Source organism: Apium graveolens, chromosome 8 (genome assembly GCF_009905375.1).
Source record: "Apium graveolens cultivar Ventura chromosome 8, ASM990537v1, whole genome shotgun sequence".
In the NCBI taxonomy this organism is placed as follows: domain Eukaryota; kingdom Viridiplantae; phylum Streptophyta; class Magnoliopsida; order Apiales; family Apiaceae; genus Apium; species Apium graveolens.
Genome location: NC_133654.1, coordinates 74,699,141 through 74,718,838, shown reverse-complemented (window position 1 = coordinate 74,718,838; position 19,698 = coordinate 74,699,141). Strand labels below are relative to the sequence as shown.

General features: G+C 35.1%; 2 protein-coding genes across 3 annotated transcripts; both read left to right on the top strand.

The window, feature by feature from the left end:
- The first annotated feature begins 2,137 nt into the window (after positions 1-2,137).
- On the top strand, positions 2,138-7,186 carry LOC141678489 (protein IQ-DOMAIN 9-like). 2 transcript variants are annotated; one of them, XM_074484825.1, is made up of 6 exons: positions 2,138-2,310; positions 3,546-3,646; positions 3,908-4,060; positions 5,440-5,667; positions 6,678-6,791; positions 6,904-7,040. In XM_074484825.1, exons 1-6 carry the CDS (start codon positions 2,178-2,180, stop codon positions 6,907-6,909), a joined length of 735 nt encoding a protein of 244 aa, XP_074340926.1. In that variant the 5' UTR covers positions 2,138-2,177; the 3' UTR covers positions 6,910-7,040. The 2 variants fall into 2 exon arrangements, with proteins under 2 accessions (XP_074340926.1, XP_074340925.1); XM_074484824.1 differs by having other exon boundaries at positions 2,146-2,310; positions 6,872-7,186.
- A 5,273-nt stretch (positions 7,187-12,459) lies between these two features.
- LOC141679700 (sodium/calcium exchanger NCL-like) lies at positions 12,460-15,117 on the top strand. Its single transcript, XM_074486128.1, has 4 exons — positions 12,460-12,853; positions 13,154-13,375; positions 13,457-13,589; positions 14,895-15,117. The coding sequence occupies exons 1-4, from the start codon at positions 12,460-12,462 to the stop codon at positions 15,115-15,117; spliced, it is 972 nt and encodes a 323-aa protein (XP_074342229.1).
- Positions 15,118-19,698: the final 4,581 nt, after the last annotated feature.

Below are 19,698 nucleotides of genomic sequence, written 5' to 3'. Positions count from 1 at the left end.
GCTGAATAAGGACTTTAGTTAAAATATATTTTTATTTATAAAATATCTGTTACTTTAATAAATTAAAATAATAAGCTATAAAGTACTACATTTATTTAATCCTTGGAAAATTACAAAAGATATTACAATTTTGAGTTTTTTTTAATTTTTCTTAATTAAAAATATAATAAATTAAATCGATTTAGTTTTTATTTTCCACTTAAAAAAATTAGCTTTTTAAAAAAAATCTTTTAGATAAACAATATTCATTGATCAAGACAATATTGTCAAATATTTTGAATTATTCGAATAAAAGTTATATATGTATACTATATATTGTAGAATTTGATTCAATGCATTTTATATTATTTAAGGAAAAATATGTATTGTTCAATAATTTGAAAGAATTAACCAGTTCAACTGATATTTATAAAAATTTATCGAATTAAAAAATATTTAATTTTAGGAGAATAGTATACAATGTTATCAAATTATAATATGAAGAAATGTTAGAGTCAAAATGAAACAAACTTAAAAACGGTTTAAACAACGATATAAATACAATTTTTCCTTCGAATTCTTGAAAAAAAAATCATGAATATTAATAATAAGTCTTAAAAATATATAATTTATTTTTATATTACAACCATGATTGATATCGGTTGCGTAAAAAATAGATATGGATTGTTTGTCAGTGATAATGTGAATACCATATATAAATTATAAAAATTTACTTATTACATAATTTTAATTTATGAATAATTATAAATGCATGTTATTTAAGTAATCAATTGCTTCACTAGATTTAATAATGATTATACATGTACATAAATTAGATATTTAGCATATACATAATTGAAACCGTCATAATTTACTTGAAAATATAACATACGATAATTTACATGCTAACACACACATATAACTTAATCTTACTTTGTTAATAATAGTGTAAATAAAAAACTAACATTTTTCCATACATGCATACGTTGAATTTCAAAAAGTAACATTTTTTTATTAAAATCAAATTTTATATTAACAGTAATGTAAATTTTACATTATTGTATATATTATGACTGCAAGTCATTTTGACTCAAGTTATGCATTTTTTATCTTTTTAAATTGAGTAAGTTAATTGCAAGTTAGTAGTGAACTCAATAATAATATAGACACGTACATATAGTTTATTTAAATAAAATTCAAAAAATTTGGTCAACTATGTGTTCAACATATATGTTAATTTTTATTTTTTCCTTTATAAACATACTAACGGCATTTTACAAATTAAGTTTAATCGTTTCGTTTTTTTATCGTAGGTAACCCGCAGCCGCCTACAAATTACGTGAACCAAGGTAAACCGCATTAAGCGACAAGTTTTAGCTCAGGAGGCATAATCATAAATTCGTCTCCCGTGGGATTCGAACATGTGACGAAAAGGATAGTTATCCCCTCTTAACCAACTGAGTCAACTCTTGCGGGCTACCATTTATAAACGTATATTTACTACCATGTTTATATTCATTCATTAAATACAAATTATATAACACAAACAAGAATATATATATTTTGCTTAATGAGCTATATTAGAAACATTGTATAATTTGGTAATGTCTTGTACGAAAATAATAGATAAACAATCAATTTGTATTTGATATACGTTAGACGTTGTACAACATTTACAAATAAGAAAACAACTGAGAGCAACTCCAACAAACTCCTTGCAATTTCACTACAAATAATATAAATAAATGAGCTCCTAATTATTTAGAAGCCAAAATCAAACAATTTCTCTAACAATTCTCCTTAAACTCACTTTCTATCTATCTTTTTACTCATTAAAGTAATTTATGTTAAATAGACGGGTAATAAAATATGATATAATAATGAGGAAGCATCTGAAACTCCTAATATTATAAAGAGAGACAAAGAATTTTTTGGAGAGAAATTTTATCTCAATTTATTCAAAATTTACCTTAAGAGCCTATATAAGTATAGTGGTTGAAGTTGCTGTAAAAATATAATATATGGATGTATGACCCGTGACTCGCACGAGTTATTCCCCCAATCTAGGATAAAAGAAAAAAAAGGCTCACTAACTTAATAACCCATACTAAGCAAACCAAACATGGCCTTCTGTCTGTGTAAAATAGATATATAATATTATAACGAAAATAAAACTGCAGGTGGGAAGAGATGGGGCCATGGTCTGTATGAAATATCAATCCCCTGCCCCTGCACACCTACCTTTTATTCTACTCTTTTGCCACCACCCACCCCCACCATTCTTTCTTCTTCTTGTTCATCAAAATTCAACTCAACATTTCTCCTCCTCCGGTATGTCAGGCTTTGCTAAATATTATCTGTTTTTTGCCCTCTTCTTTTTGCTATACATTTACTCATTCTTTTTACTTGTGCTCTGTAATTTTCATAATTGTTTCAATGAGGTGAGGTGATGCTTAAGGATGTTGGTTTGATATTCTTTCTTTAGCTACCTATATTCCATCTATTTATTGGAACTATAAATTTAGGAAGAGAGCTTCTTATCTTATGTTTATTGTGTTTGTATGTTGTACATTCCTCATTCAAAGAGACTGCTCCTCTCATACCATGTTAAGTTATTAAATGTGTCAAAACATTTAAGTGTATCATGTATGCATATCATTTTTGGATCGTAATTTTTTAATTTAATACTGAAAACTCATATCAGTTTTATCCATTTCGAAATACAAGATAGAGCCAAATGATTTTGAAAGTGAATAGTGTTTCGAGTTCAGAAGAGCTGTTTTAGTTTTTGACAATTTAGCATCTAACTCAATCGATAAACTTTCATATTAAACAAGAAGCATTTCCTTGTAAGTTCAGGCATTCATGAATTAGCTGAAACAAAGTGGGAACTATTAACATGTTATTCTGAAGGCATAGATGATTTAACACACCGAAAGAAGTAATAATTTGGCAATAGAATTTGGTTTGTAAAATTCTTGAATATGTACTGAAAACCTCAATCATCCTATTTTGTATGTCATCTGCAATTATCAAACTTATGGGACATTTTCAATAAACGAAACTGTAATTTTTACTCTTTCTAATTATTCTACAGACCGCTGCATTACCCTCTCTATTATAATTATCCTTCCCCATCATTGTTTAGTCTTCCATGATTAGTATGTAGCTAGTTATCTGTGGAAAAACAACTCCCAATTTAACACAAAAAATAGGTCTTCAACTTATTACTCCAGTTTAGAAAACTTAATTCTTATATTTTTTTTTAATTAATCCATTTGAAGACAATAGAAGTCGAGAACAGGGGGTGTTAGTACATAAAAATTTGAGTTATATCACTGATTATTAGTTTATAAGGCAATTCCAACTAAGTACTTGCAGAAAAATGCCAAATTGTTTATGCTACATTTGTTATCTGTGAAGCAATCTGTGAAGCATCACCCGTCGTGGTTATATTTTCTTACAACTTCATTTCAACTCTCCTCATAAGGACTTACTCTCTGATACAAATTCGTTTAGTGCCATATACATTTATAACTTTCATTTCTTATCACTTATCAGTGCAGCCTTCAGGAGATATTTAATTTTGAAAATGGGGTCTGGAGATTGGCTCAAAAAGATAGTCAGCTTTAAGAAACTAAAGAATGGAAAGCCAAAATATCTTAAGGTAATACTTTACATATTACCCTGTTGATTTTTTTTGCCAAAAGCATCCTATAGCATAAATTATGTGCAAAAGCATTGGTGTTAACCCACATCCAATATTAAATCCTCTTGTCATTCTAAAATTCTTAAGAAAACACTTTTCTTTTTAATTTTGATTGTAGAGATTGAAAATTTAGATTAGTTAAGTAATTGTTTCAAATCACGGAGTTACCATCTAAAGTGTGTGCATGTTTCTGTGGATACTCTATCTGTTCAACCACAGGGATCTTCAGGGCTTCAATATGCAAACGGGTTAAACCAAAAAAAAAAATTTCAGATGAATTCTACCAATCTTTCACATCATGTCCCTAATGGGAATCCTGGGATTCAGGATCTAGCAGCTACAAAGATTCAAACTGCATTTCGAGCATATAGGGTAAGTCTAAGTGGAGGTTACATAAAATGCTATTACACATTCTAGTTTCATCATGTTTTGACTTCAGTTTATGCATCAGTTAGATAAAAGCAAAACCTTTATTCCCTTATTAATAATCTATCGCCAGATAAAGCAAGGCTATAATGAGTATCTGTCAGCCAATTATTTCTGGGCCTAGTTATCAGACTTGCATATTTTGTAATATGAAATTGTGGTTAATTTCAATTATTCTTATTAAATGTATAGAATAGATGTTCCCTGTCTTTAGAACAGTTTTGGCATATATATTCTTTAAAATAGTTGTTACGTTGTTAAGTATTGGGGAGGTTAGAATCGAACTCTAGGTCTCTTATAGCACTAGAAGCATCCTTGCTGCAGCTCGCGCCCTCCTTGATTTTTTAAGGGTCCAAGTTTGTGTTTAGACAAGCTGAGATGAATCCTGATAGATGAGTTACTTCTTTGCGTTCATCTACAATGCAACAATGTGGCCATCGTTGAAGCTGCAAATGACAAACTGTAAAGAAATTATCGAAGACATGGAAGATTATTAAATTTGGTAGATAAAATTATACACGAAAGCAAGGAGGGTATCTGTTTCAATTAGCAGCTTCTGAACAACAATTGTTTAAAGTTATTTAAGTATTTGTACAGTGTCTTTATGATGGATAAAAGATTATACACATCCTAGTAGTCCTACAAAGTAATGATCTAAAATCATGTTAAGTAAACAGGAGATGTAAGTCCTGTTACTCCTCCCCAGTTAGCCATTTGCAAACACTTGGTAGACAGGGATGTTTTAGACTGTAGGAAACATCTGTTTAGGCTATATACCATCAATGCAAGTTCCTATTCTTCCGTGATTAGCGGCAAACATGGTTGTACTTGGTCTACCGGTACTTGGATGAATACATCATATATGCTCACCTAAATTCTATGCTTGCTGAGAAGATATTCTGGTACATTTTGAAAAAAACAACCCGGAAATTAATGAGTATTCCTTCGGTATAGGTTTCATATTTTCTGATGTAATCGATAGCTTTTTACTTATTTAAGCCCTGAAGCATTTCTTGATTTTGATCTAAAACTTAACTACATTAGCAGTTTTGGTGCCGACTGTGTTATCAAGCATCTATGACTCTTCTAGAAAATAAGTGTAAACATGCATAATTTTTATGGTGTCGAAATAAACTAAGATGGCTAGACATGATTTACTCTAAAGCTTTGTAAAAATAATCTTACAACTTCAGGAAATATATAGAAACAATAAGATTAAGGATTGCCTAGTTTGTTTTCAAGATATTGTGTGATTTAGGTTGTGTGACTGTCCTACATTATGTCATCATATGCATCAATGTTAACATAATTCTATAATTTCTCAGGCAAGAAAAACTCGACGCCAGTTGAAAGGGACTGTCAAATTACGGGCAGTGGCTCTAGGTTCTTCTTCCAGAAAGCAAGCATCCGTAACTCTGAAATACCTCCACACATGGAGCAGTTTACAAACTGAAATCAGAACACGGAGAAATAGTATGGCATTGGAAGCCCGAATCAAACAAAGGAAGCTAGAGAATCAATTAAAACTTGAAACAAAGCTTCATGACCTCGAGGTAAAAGTCTCTCATGCATGCAAGTATAATCATTTACTAGTCACACACTGTGGTTTCTAAACTTTATTGACAGATATTTTAAAGAAGATGTTATTATCGTATTTAGTTTAATAATTCATTTCTGAATATCCTTGACATATTTTTCCGAATAGTGAAAGCACATGTATCTGAAATACCTCTGTCTCATGTAGCATCCGGGTTTGCGTGACGATAATGTAGTGACAAAATATGATCAGGCAAGATTAGTTTCCTTTGTAAAGCCGTGGTGGCCTCAACATAACAAACCTACCTTTTCCCTTTAGGGTTAAAAGTAATCCAGTTTTGAGCAACACTGAGACATGTATGCGGTCTGTTGCATGTGCGTGCACACAAACTGCCAGTTTTATTTTTGTGATTTAGTTTGAGCTAGTTCTAGAAACTTAGAAAGTACCTTTTCCACAAGGAGCTTTCCTGGTACAGCTAATCCAAATAAGGAGGCTGATCTAACAGTATAGAAAATTGTTGGGTGAACCTTAGAGGGCCAGTTGGTCGAGACCTGGCTGAGATAGCCCTCTGAATCCAAATGCATGCAGCTTGCAACTTTTTCTTGATGCTAAGAGCTTACGGATACACACACAGCATTATAATTCTTTAGACTTAATTTTTCTTTTTAGTGTATAATTTACAAAAAAAAATATTCCTAAATCCTTCGCTGTATGGCAGCGACAGCTTACCAAGTTACCCATACCTACTTCGTTAATTTAAGAAAAATAATTTGCTTGGAAGCAAAATATTATATTGTTCTATTTTATTTATTTATGTGAAGTTTCTAATATATAACTACGATTGCGACAGGCATCCCCATTCCGTCATTACCACATGAATTCTTTTAGTAGTAAGTTGTAGTCTGTATACACTATTGCACCTGCACTACTTGTCCTATGTGCTTATCATGAAGCTAGATAAATCTCTCTAACTATTGCTATATATGTGTTAGCTCTTTCTCATACACCTGGACTGGTTACTTGCAGGTGGAATGGAGCAATGGTCCTGAAACAATGGAGGAAGTTCTTGCAAGGATTCATCTTCGCGAAGAAGCAGCAGGGAAGCGAGAGCGAGCTATGGCTTATGCATTTTCTCATCAGGTATATAGTGTGATTGCATTGCAAATTTATCATTTTTTTTTGTAAAGGTACTTTATTTTGGAAACATCATTTTTTTGTAGTGGAGAGCTAATTCAAACTCTGCTCTGGGTAGTTATGAACTTGGCAAAGCTATCTGGGGTTGGAGTTGGATGGAACGCTGGGTTGCTGCTCGGCCATGGGAAAGCCGAGCCCTTATACAATCAAGTCCGAAGAAAGTAACTAGCAGTAAACAAGCAAGCAAGACAGCTAAAAATACAAAATCACCAACAATAAAATCAATCACTTCAGTGAAGTCCTTTTCACCAAATGGGAAAGTAACTACGAAGCCTCGAAGATTGTCTTATGGGGCAGCTGACGAACAGGCGAACACTAAGAAAGAATCAATGGTATCTTAGTGGAAAGCAAGACAAATGATTCTACACGGAGTAAAGAATACCATCTATCAGCCAAATCCTCAGAAGAAATGCTTTTCTTTTGTGTGAGAATGAAGCAGTGTGCAGGTTTATTTTACCCGCCCGGATATTTCCTATGCTGTTCAACAAATTTGCCTCTTCATGCATGAACCACGGGATCCTCACTTTGCTTTCCTGAAACGCATCATACGGTATTTACAGGGCACAATTGATTATGGCATACGTATTGGCAAGACCAATACACATTCTCTGGTTGCCTACTCAGACGCCGATTGGGGAGGTTGCCCAGACTCCCGTCGCTCCACCAGTGGATACTGTGTCTTTCTTGGTGATAATTTGATTTCTTGGTCCTCTAAACGGCAACCTACGATTTCTCGATCCAGTGCGAAGGCAGAGTACCGGGGGGTGGCCAATGCTGCTGCAGAAGCCACTTGGCTTCGTAATTTACTTCTTGAGCTACATGTTCCTCTACGGCAGGCCTCTGTGATATTTTGTGATAATGTTTCTGCAGTATACATGTCAGACAATCCGGTTCAACATCAGCGAACCAAACACATAGAGATTGACATACACTTCGTTCGAGAGAAAGTTAAAGTCGGACAGATTCGGGTTCTACATGTGCCATCTGCTTTTCAGTACGCAGACATTTTCACTAAAGGCCTAGCTCGGCAGTTGTTCCAGTCCTTTCGCTCCAGCTTGAGCGTCTGTCCTCCGCTCGCTCAAACTGCGGGGGAGTCTTAACCGATGGCTATAATTTAGGAATAGATTAGCAGCAGATTATACCTTATGCCTATAATTTAGGAACAATTTATATTCACTCATTTATTGTAAATATTTGGGATATCATTTCCTGATTTCCTGGTTGTATCATCCCTATATATATAGGGTATTGTAAATCAATAGGGAGGGGCAGAGGATTAATATCATAAACCATTATTAATCATAACATTCGATTAATTTATGGAATTGACACGTGCACGCATATGATTTCATTTATAGGTGAATACTGTTCTTTGAAATTAGAACCAAATTATGCTGACAAATATGAGTTCACGTTTGTGCAGTAGAATAAGAACTAAAATTATATTCAAGAGTAGAAAAATCCAACAAAATGTTTGAACCCATTATAATATTTGATTCCCAAATTAATTTATTCTTATTCTGATATTACTTTAAACATTTCAACTTTAAGAACCACTTCTAGGGAAGAAGGAAGTGTGTAATGCTTGTATTTGTAGTTTATAAAGATCAAGTATAAATCTTTCATATCTTCTGGGGCAAAACTCACTAGGAAACGAAACTGGATGCTGGAAAATTTACACTTTCACGGCAGTTGACTCAGGTCCGGTCTGTTTGTTGGGAAGAATAAAAAAATTAACTGATAATATTTTTTTAAACATATTCTCGACGGATTTCTAACTTCTTCCGCTGGTTCAACATATATTTCATATCTTATTCCATCAATCTCTTACTTTTTACACTCAGCCCACATATATTTCTCACTTTTTATACTCGGTCTAATATATTTCATACTTTGTTCCATTCATTTTAACTATTAAATGCTTAGGGAATATAGTTCTTTATAGTATTCTGGTGTTCTTGTTTAGGAATAAAACAGTGGGGATTAATACCAGACACAAATATGCCAGATGGTTTGTTCTTTAAATTTTTTTCCTAGTGGCCCTTAAAGGTACCTATTCTATGGTGAAAATTATACAGATCATACAAGTCTTTTGAAGATGATGAATGATCTGTATAAGGGCCTGGTGAAAATGACAGAAGCTGTTTAGTTAAAAATTATGACAGAAAGCAATGTAGAAGAAAAACATTTTGCCGGTTTCGGAAATTTTAAAAATAAGTAAATTATGTCTTAAATTGAATAAATGACTGATGAAGTGGAGTAAAGTGCCATGAAATCCACCTTTTAATTGGAGTTCTCGGAGTCCATATTTGTTCTGCAAATAAAATATATCTTCTAAAACGTGTTATCTTGCAAAACATGTTTCACAAATATCATTATTTCAATAAAATCTTGCAAATCTCATATATTTACAAGTACAATATGTATGTTCTGCAACATGAAAATTTATGTTCTGCAAATTAAGCATATTTTGTAGAATAATATATTTTGAAACGTTCCACTTGTAAAATCTATGTCATCTGCAAAATTTTCAATAAAATTGTGATATTTGTAGAATATCATAAAATAATACGTTTTGCAGCAATTTAAGCTATATTTTACTTGCAGAACATATGTGGACTTCAAGGACTCCAATGAAACACGGGACTCCATAAGTGATAAGTTGATAAATGTTTATAAATTAAACAAGTGTTTGGATAATTTATCTTTTAAGTCAGATTTTTTTTAATTTAAATGAACTAAAATAAATATATTTTAAATATAATTATCTGAATTTTTATATTTTAAGTTAGATTAACATTTAAGAAAATATATTTCAAAACTAAATTTGATAAAACAAATGAAAAATAACATTCAACTTATCTTATAAGTTATAAATTCGACTTATAAGTTGGGTCGACAAACACCCGTCAATAAATTATTGCGGGTTTATAAGTTAATAAGTCTCACCTTTAACACAGAGCTTCTTATTTCGACTCGATGTGAAAGTGCAATACATATTATTAAAAAAAAGTATGTCATACACATTTTTGTCGAGGAAAATGTTTGGTGTAGAGAATTATGTACAAAATTTTGTAGGGAATGACATGCAATGGGTTTTAATGGGAATGAAACCCTATATTCACATCAATAAGCCCCATTAAAATATCTTACATCAATTAACATGTTATTGTGTACAATTTTTTGTACACAATTCTATATAGCTAGCACTAAATTGTACACAATTCTATAGTGTTCATCACGCATTTTAAGATGAAGAAAAAATATAGTTGTTTAACTTTTTTAAAAAAATTTATTTTTTCTAAATAAAAGTTTAAACATTTTATTTTTATTCAGAAAAAGAAAATTTTTAAAATGTGTGTCGAACACTCTCTGAGAAATGATAATAGTTGGGAGGAACGGAGGGAGTAGTTAAAAAAATTGAAGTTAAGTGTAATTCTAAAATTTCACCGTATAATTATCGTTATGCATGCACCTAATTATTTACTTATATAAATCTGACATGTTAACTTACTAATACGGTTATTTTAAAATAAACCGACACTTGGATGTTCAGCAATAAATAAAAATTGAAGAAAAATAAAATTTACAGAGAGTAGAAGTTAATTTTTGTCGGTTGAGATTTTATTAAATAAAAAATTTAAAAATAGTTGTACAATTTTTTAGTGAGTACCAATATTTAGGACCTAAACATGGTTTCTTTATTAGTATATATAGTTAATAACCCGTGATAAACACGGACCCGAGATTAAAAATATTGAATTAATATTTGTATAGAATTATTCATAATACGTACGAAACACGAATTAAAATTAATATATTAATATCAATATTAAATTGGTATTTGCAAAAAATAGTTATGTGGTTAAAAAAAATCGAATCAGTTATGAAATTTTCCACTATAATTCTAATTTTGCATTGTTTTACTTGATATAGAAATCTAACATATTAGTTTTATTTTGTGAAACAAATTGTATCTTTATCTTATGAACCAAATATCTGTTCTTTAGATAATTTAATATTAATTAATATAATTTGATAATTATCTTATAATTAGCCTCTTCAATATAATTTATTTAATATTACTTAATTATCGATAAAAATTAATTTACAAATTAAAAGTATATAGATGTTATTAAACTTAATTTTATATTACTTAATATAATCAAAATACAGCCCATAAATATGTTATTGTTAAAATATGTTTTTTAATTCAAAGTAAATAAACGTTGTGATGGACGATAACAAATACAATCGTTAAATCAATAATTTTCAGTTTAAAAGTTAATAAATGTTACTAAAGTCATTTGCTATTACTTAATTATTTTTAAAATTATACTATAGAAAATAAAACCAAGAATAGAAGTCAATTCGTGTTCATATTTTAATTTGTACTTCATAGTTTTTCAAAATAAAAGTAAATATATGTTATTTTACTTAATTTAACGTAACTTAATAAATTTTTAATACAATTTATAAATAAATAAAGTTTACAAAGAATATAAATCAATTCGTGTTAGTTGTTTACTTAGTAGTTTGTAGTTTTTCTAAAATTAAAAATAAATATAAGTTACCGTATTTAATTTAACGTAACTTAATAAATTTTTAATATAATTTACAAATCGTTTAAAAAATATTTTTATTTTATGAAGTAAATAGACAATTGGATGAACCAAAATTTGGTATTTTGGTACTTTTAGCACCAAATTATATATGGTTTCGCTTATTAATAAAGAGTATAGATAATTATAACCCGCGCGACACATGGGTCCGACACTAAAAATATCGAATTAATATTTATAGAGAATTATTCATAATCCGTGCAAAACAAGAATTAAAATTAATATATTAATATCAATATTAAATTGGTACTTGCAAAAAATAATTATGAGGTTAAAAAAAATCGAATCAGTTATGAAATTTTTCACTATAATTCTAGTTTTGCATTGTTTTACTTAATATAGAATTGTAACATATTAGTTTTATATTTGTGAAATGAATTGTATCTGTATCTTATGAACCAAGTATCTGTTCTTTAGATAATTTAATATAATATTAATTAATATAATCTGATAATTATGTTATAATTAGCCTTTTCAATCTTTGAAAATAAAGTTTACAAAAAATATAAGTCGATTTGTGTTAAAAATAAAGTTTATTGAAAATAGAAGTCAACTTATATCATGTCAATTTGTGTTAAAAACAAAGTTTATTGAGAATAGAAGTAACTTATATCAGGTTACTACCAAATTTGGTACTTTGGTACTTTTAACACCAAATTATACATTATTTCCCTTATTAATAAAGAGTATAGATACTCCCTTCGTCCCAATTTATCTCTCTTTTTTGACTTTTTGTGGTCAAATTGACTCAACTTTAACCGTAAATTAAATATCAATCTTTCGTTATTTTGAAAAAATGAATAATACGTATTAAATTAGATTACGTACTTTATAATGATATAATTTTTATAATTTTTTTCAATTATATACTATATGAAATTTTCAGTCAAAATTTGGTTGTAAAAAGTCAAACAAAACCGATAAATTAGTAAGGAGGGAGTATATAATTATATGCTATAAGCGATTATGCATCATCTAAAAGATTTTGTTTAATGGCTAGTCTACCATGCTTGTTCTTCTTCACCCTTATGCTTGTAGGAGTCGAAAGTCGAGCTTTGGTTTCTAATCAGTTAATATCAGACGGACATGACCATGAAATGCAGTCGTCAACTTCATTTCTCACACTCCATAACTTGTCGTTGCCATCTTCCTCATCGTTACGATCATCGTCAGATGCTTGCTTGCACGTTTACGGATTCTTTCCATGTGCAGACAACATTGGAGGCTATATCTTTCAAATGATAGTCTACCAATACATGCTGATGTTAGGAGAAAAACTTTTAACCCGAGGAAGTAACAATATTTTTAACATTCTTGGCACTGGTATATTTGGAGCAAGTCTGTTTCGGGTTCTTATGGTTTTACCTGGACTTGTTATGGTCATTGGTACTTATTTCACTTTTGCATTTATCTTTTTATCTTCCCTCCACATACTCAAAGATACTAGCAAAGCCCAATAATTCCATACAACTGTAGAGTGATTTTAATTGATACTACATGATGTAAGAGTTAGCATATAGGGATCATGTTTGCATGAAATTACAATAGATGAAATTTTCTATTTTGTCATTCGCAAGAACTATCCTCGTCATATTTAATTGTACTCCACTTTGTTTTTGTGTTTTCGCCACTATGTGATAGACTTGAAGAGCCAAAAATTGATTTCCTCTGTGTTCTACTTTGTAGTATCTGGGGTTTTTGCTGATTCTGGGAATGCAGAGCAACAAGTCTCTCTTGGAGTTGCAGTTTATACGGGAACTACAGTCTTGTATCTTACTTTGTTGTGGGGAATGTGTGTAATTTTTGGCAGAACAGTATCTCATGAAAAATATTCAAGTAAAGTTCAAGGCACCGAAGCTTCAACTTCAAAACCATTTCCGAAAAGAGGGAAATTCTCCTTTTTGACAGGTTTTCATCTTATTATATTCTCTTGAACAAATTTATTTTAAAACATAAGAGCTCCTGCAACGTTTTAGTTAATGATCACAGATTCAGCTGTTACAATGGACAAGAAAACTAAACACACAGCGGGAATCATGCTCCTCTCATTAGCGCCTTTTGTAATTCTGCAGTTGGCCAATATCTTTGTTGACGGAGGAATTTGGTATCAACAAAGTTTGAGGTTCGTCGCCGGAATCAAGATCTACGATGGTGGTTCTTCGCCTGAAAAGTGAGCAGAGTGTGGTGGTTGTGATAAATTGGGGGCTGAGATTGCTTAGGGTTGGTGGTGGCTCCTTATGGCTCTCGCTTCCGACCCCTTACAATTTGCCTACGTATCCCTATTTATAGGGAATCAAGCCCACGTAGTTCTTGGGGAACAAGAAATCTAATGGGCTTAGACTTCTTATTCTCAGGCCCGGTCCAGAATCCATCTTCCGCTAGCTTTAGGAATGTCCAACTATGAGGCCCAACCGCGAAGGCCCAAGGCTCGTTTGTAATCGCAGGACTTCACGGATAATGCATCTCCCTGCGCAAGGATAACATTCCGCTACAGCTATCTCCCTTGAATTACGAACGCAGGTATAGCCACGGTTCACCCCAAATGCCAGACGCGTCCCTGTCCCCCGAATGAGGATAACCCACCAGATAGCAGGACAGGTGATCCCAAGCTCTTGGGTGCAAAGTGCAGGATGACTCCAAAGTTCTCCAACGAGGACACCCGTTGAATACAAGAACAGAGTTCCCAAAGCACACACCAAAGTTAACCCCGCATCCCCAACGAGGACACCCGTTGAATACAGGAGGAGGCCTTCAATCATCAGGCATACCCCTGGAGGCCTTCAAGCTTTTCACGGACATCCCCCTCCTTGACCGTCTCAAGGAGGGAATTCTTCAAAGAGTACCTGCAACAAATATGTTAGTGAAAATAATCCTCCATTGCTCCTTCCACGCTTGTCTTGCTTTAAACTTACTCTTGATCATGCATTCTTCACACATAGGACGCGTCCTGAACGATTGGGCGCGTCCTGACGCTACGAACTCCACATATTGTTATATCTTCCAAGTATCTCTATTTGCTTTATCTTGAATGAGAACAAGCTCAACCATCCCAAAGTGTGCATCTCCAGGAGGCAGGACGCGTCCTCCCCTTGTAAAATACACATATTCTCCTTGCATGACAACCTTATTACCTGTACAGCTCATCCCGTTATTTATACTTATCAGGGCGCGTCCTGCACCTTGGGCGCGTCCTCCTCCTTTCAATATCTTCCTCCTCATCTCTTTACATGACAACCCAAAATACAGCCTACACAATCATGGACGCATCCTACATATACAGGGCGCGTCTTCGCTTCATACAATGTAGACCAAAACCTAATTATTCATCTTCTTGCCCCAATTCAATTCCAATTGACCCGTATTTGACCCGAGATGATCCAATACCAAATTTTGGCTATAACAACTACCCCCCGAATTCCATATGAAGTTGGAAACAAAATTGGAATTCTAATATCTACATCCAAGCAAAAATTTGTGTCATCCTCCACTCGTATGAGTATGCGTCTTCTGCATCTTCCTCTATGAAGGCGCATTCTCAATTAAGGCCGCGTCTTCGGAATCTTATCCTCCTTATTGACCATGACGGCGCGCTCTCACTCTTTGTCGCGTTCACAATTGTCATTCACATTTCTTCCTGCCTTCACCTATGAATACCCCTTCTCTTCTTGATAACCTTAACCTTGGTTTGTCTAGACAGGTTTACCACTTATGTACTATATATCTAAACTTACATGAGCTAACTCTGCGTAAGAAACAAGAGAATTTGTACAAAAGTGTGCACCTCACATACCTTGGAAAAGCACAATCCATTAACAAAGATTTGAGGATTCTCTAACTTTTTCATCCCAATATTGGTCTCCTATGAGCGCGCCTTAAACTGAAAGGGTCATCATATGAGGGCGCACTCTAAGGAAAGCGCGACCAGAATAAAACACTAGCTCTCTGATCTTCAAGTAATAAATAATCTTCGACGCAAGGAGGACGTGCCTTGTTGGTGATAGTGATCCTTCCACCGATGACACAATACCATTCTATATTTGATTTCCTGCTTCTTTCCAAATCATGACTCCAAACCGCTGATCTCATCTTTTCCACAAATAGCGTGATTCATTTATTCAAATCAAAGTCAAAACTTTTACAATCTTCTTCAATCATCTATTTATAGAAGGTGCGCCCTTTAAAGAGGCGACGTCTTCCTCAAATAATTAACATCATTAGAGGGCGCGTCCTCTTTACGAGGAGCGTCTTGCTCGATGAGAGGAGCATCCACGTCGACAAGGGTATCATTCTTGGAGGGCGCGTCCTCTATGAGAGGAGCGTCCACCTCCACAAGGGGAATCACCCTTGGAAGGCGCGTCTTCTCTAAGAGGAGCGTCTACTTCGACAAGCTAACATCCTTGGAGGGCGCGTCCTCTCTAAGAGGAGCGGCTTATCTCGACAAGGTCTTCATCTTTGGAGGGCGCGTCCTCTCTAAGAGGAGCGGCTTATCTCGACAAGGTCTTCATCCTTGGAGGGCGCGTCCTATGTCAGAGACGCATCCTCCTCGACAAGGGTATTCATCCTTGGAGGGCGCGTCCTCTGTCAGAGACGCATCCACCTCGACAAGGGAAATCATCCTTGGAGGGCGCGTCCTCTGTCAGAGACGCATCCACCTCGACAAGGGAAATCGTTCTTTAAGGGAGCTACCTCTGTAAGAGGCGCGTCTACCTCGACAAGCTAACATCCTTGGAGGGCGCGTCCTCTCTAAGAGGAGCGGCTTATCTCGACAAGGTCTTCATCCTTGGAGGGCGCGTCCTCTCTTAGAGGAACGTCTTATCTCGACAAGGTCTTCATCCTTGGAGGGCGCGTCCTCTCTAAGAGGAGCGTCTTATCTCGACAAGGGTATTCATCCTTGTAGGGCGCGTCCTCTGTCAGAGACGCATCCACCTCGTCAAGGGAAATCATTCTTTGAGGGAGCTACCTCTGTAAGTGACGCGTCTACCTCGACAAGCTAACATCCTTGGAGGGCGCGTCCTCTATAAGAGGAGCATCTACCTCGACAAGGGTCTTCTACAAAATCTTCATGTAACAAAACTAAATCAAAGATCAATATTTTTAGAAGGCTTTTATCTTCAACAAAGCTCAAGCGATGCAAAAACTATCTCTTGTTGAAACATCTCCCAATGAGGCATCTCACGAAGTGGCATCTGATAAAGGGCATCTCACTCTCAGAGACATTTTCTTGAAGTTGAGCGTTTCCTTAAACATGAGTATTTTTTCGACCTTACGCATCTCTCTTATTTTTAGGAAAAGCCATGTACCTTACTCATGTGGCAATATGTAACACCACAGAACTAATGAGAGGTAACCTACCCCCCGAGCGTGCACCTTGTCAAAAGTACTTTGTAGCCTCATCTTCCTCATCTAAACTAATACAACTCCCACATTCCCTTTTTGCTAAAGACAACTAGATGACCTTGGTAATCATATCGAAAGAAGAAGCCTTAACATATGAGCCAGATATGCTCAGGGCGCGTCCTGAAAACTCACTCAGATTATTGAGGATGTGAGGGCGCGTTCGCTGAAACTAAACTCTCGACATACTAGGAAGATCATTGTACTTCATTCGCTTCTTTATAAATTATGTATGTAATGTCGAGGAAGATCACATGGGTATTTCAATGAAGGCGCGCCTTGAGAGAGATAGCCTTGGAGAGTTTACTTATAACTGTGGAGGATATAACATTATATCCTTAGATGGAGGAGCTCATTCATGTCCTGGGGCCTCACCTTGACAATCAAGGGGCGCGTCCTAGGATTCATGGTACCTCTAATCTGATAGATTCTTTTCTCTTGAAGTTCCAATATTAAGATTCTCCTTGTGGTCAATAAAGTTCACCTCACCATCAATATTTTTTTTTTTTTCGAGGGCGCGCCTTAAAGTAAGGGCGCGTCTTGAAAGATGAGGAATTAGTTCCAGTCGAGTCATTCTTCAAGTAGTGACTATAACTCATCTGATTATCATGACATCTTCATTGAAAACTTCCATAGACTTTTTCTTCTGAGGGCGCGCCCTGGGAGGGCAATTCTCCACTGAATGTTTCACATGCAGAGGGTGCGCCTTAATATATTGTGACGCGACACTTGGTAACTCATGAGATTTTTCCCTGATAAGATTTCCTTCCTACAATAAACACAATTAATATGGAGCTTGGAATGTTACCTGGAGGACGCGTCCTAGAGGGACGGACGTGTCCAGTCGGTGAATTTTCCTGGAATTTGCTGAAAGTCATCTGGGCCCCAAAAATCAAGGCGCGTCCTAAGAGTTTGTGGGGATTTTCTCCATGCCAAATCTCTTTCCCAGTCCTCTTCCTGCACAAGTCCCAAAAACAAGTAATGGAAAATACAACGAAACTAGTTGAGTGTTACCTTGAGGGATCTTGTTAAAGGCGATGACTAGCTCATGATAGTAATGCCTTCTTCTTGGAGTGTTCTCCTCCCGATCGTCCTCAGATTTGCGCCTGATTAAGTCTTCTGAACTGAATAGTGTTCTCAAATCTTCTAAATCAAATAGAATTGTTCAGTCTTCTCGTTGGAATAGGATTCTCCAATCTTCTAAATGGAATAGGATTCTCCAATCTTCTAATTAGAACATGATTCTCCCATCTTCTAGATAGAATAGAATTCTTCAATCTTCTAATTAGAATAGGATTCTTCAATCTTCTATACCAAATAGGTTTCTCCCAATCTTCTTAATGGAATGGGTTTCTTGCAATCTTCTAAGCCAAATAGGATTTTTTGGTAAAAATTCGTAGCTGCTGTTTTCCTCTGTTTCCGGGCTGCTCAACTTGGATTGTCCTATCCATATCATCTCTGAATTAAAGAGAATTCAATAAGCTTCGCGTAGGCTGTAAGATCATTCAAATCTGAATTACGGAACTCGAGATACGGCCCAAACAGTGTAAGAAAATCGCATAACCCACCAAATCCGAATTTTTCATCCAACTTTGCTCCTTTGTGGACATGGTTGTAAACTTCAACCCTCATGGCTGGAAATCATCATCCATGGATCTCCCTCGTGGCCGTGGATACTACATTCAAATCTCCTTTGACCCCCCGGCCAAAAATATTTATTTTTACGGATCTCCTTCGTGGTCGTTGTATGCAACTCCTCCGTGGCTATCCTTCAATTCTTGCGTCAAAGAACCTTCATCGTGACGAGACATCTCTTCCTCCTGAGATTATGATCTTGATCAGCACCCCTCCTTCTAGCGCCAATTTGTTGACGGAGGAATTTGGTATCAACAAAGTTTGAGGTTCGTCGCCGGAATCAAGATCTACGATGGTGGTTCTTCGCCTGAAAAGTGAGCAGAGTGTGGTGGTTGTGATAAATTGGGGGCTGAGATTGCTTAGGGTTGGTGGTGGCTCCTTATGGCTCTCGCTTCCGACCCCTTACAATTTGCCTACGTATCCCTATTTATAGGGAATCAAGCCCACGTAGTTCTTGGGGAACAAGAAATCTAATGGGCTTAGACTTCTTATTCTCAGGCCCGGTCCAGAATCCATCTTCCGCTAGCTTTAGGAATGTCCAACTATGAGGCCCAACCGCGAAGGCCCAAGGCTCGTTTGTAATCGCAGGACTTCACGGATAATGCATCTCCCTGCGCAAGGATAACATTCCGCTACAGCTATCTCCCTTGAATTACGAACGCAGGTATAGCCACGGTTCACCCCAAATGCCAGACGCGTCCCTGTCCCCCGAATGAGGATAACCCACCAGATAGCAGGACAGGTGATCCCAAGCTCTTGGGTGCAAAGTGCAGGATGACTCCAAAGTTCTCCAACGAGGACACCCGTTGAATACAAGAACAGAGTTCCCAAAGCACACACCAAAGTTAACCCCGCATCCCCAACGAGGACACCCGTTGAATACAGGAGGAGGCCTTCAATCATCAGGCATACCCCTGGAGGCCTTCAAGCTTTTCACGGACATCCCCCTCCTTGACCGTCTCAAGGAGGGAATTCTTCAAAGAGTACCTGCAACAAATATGTTAGTGAAAATAATCCTCCATTGCTCCTTCCACGCTTGTCTTGCTTTAAACTTACTCTTGATCATGCATTCTTCACACATAGGACGCGTCCTGAACGATTGGGCGCGTCCTGACGCTACGAACTCCACATATTGTTATATCTTCCAAGTATCTCTATTTGCTTTATCTTGAATGAGAACAAGCTCAACCATCCCAAAGTGT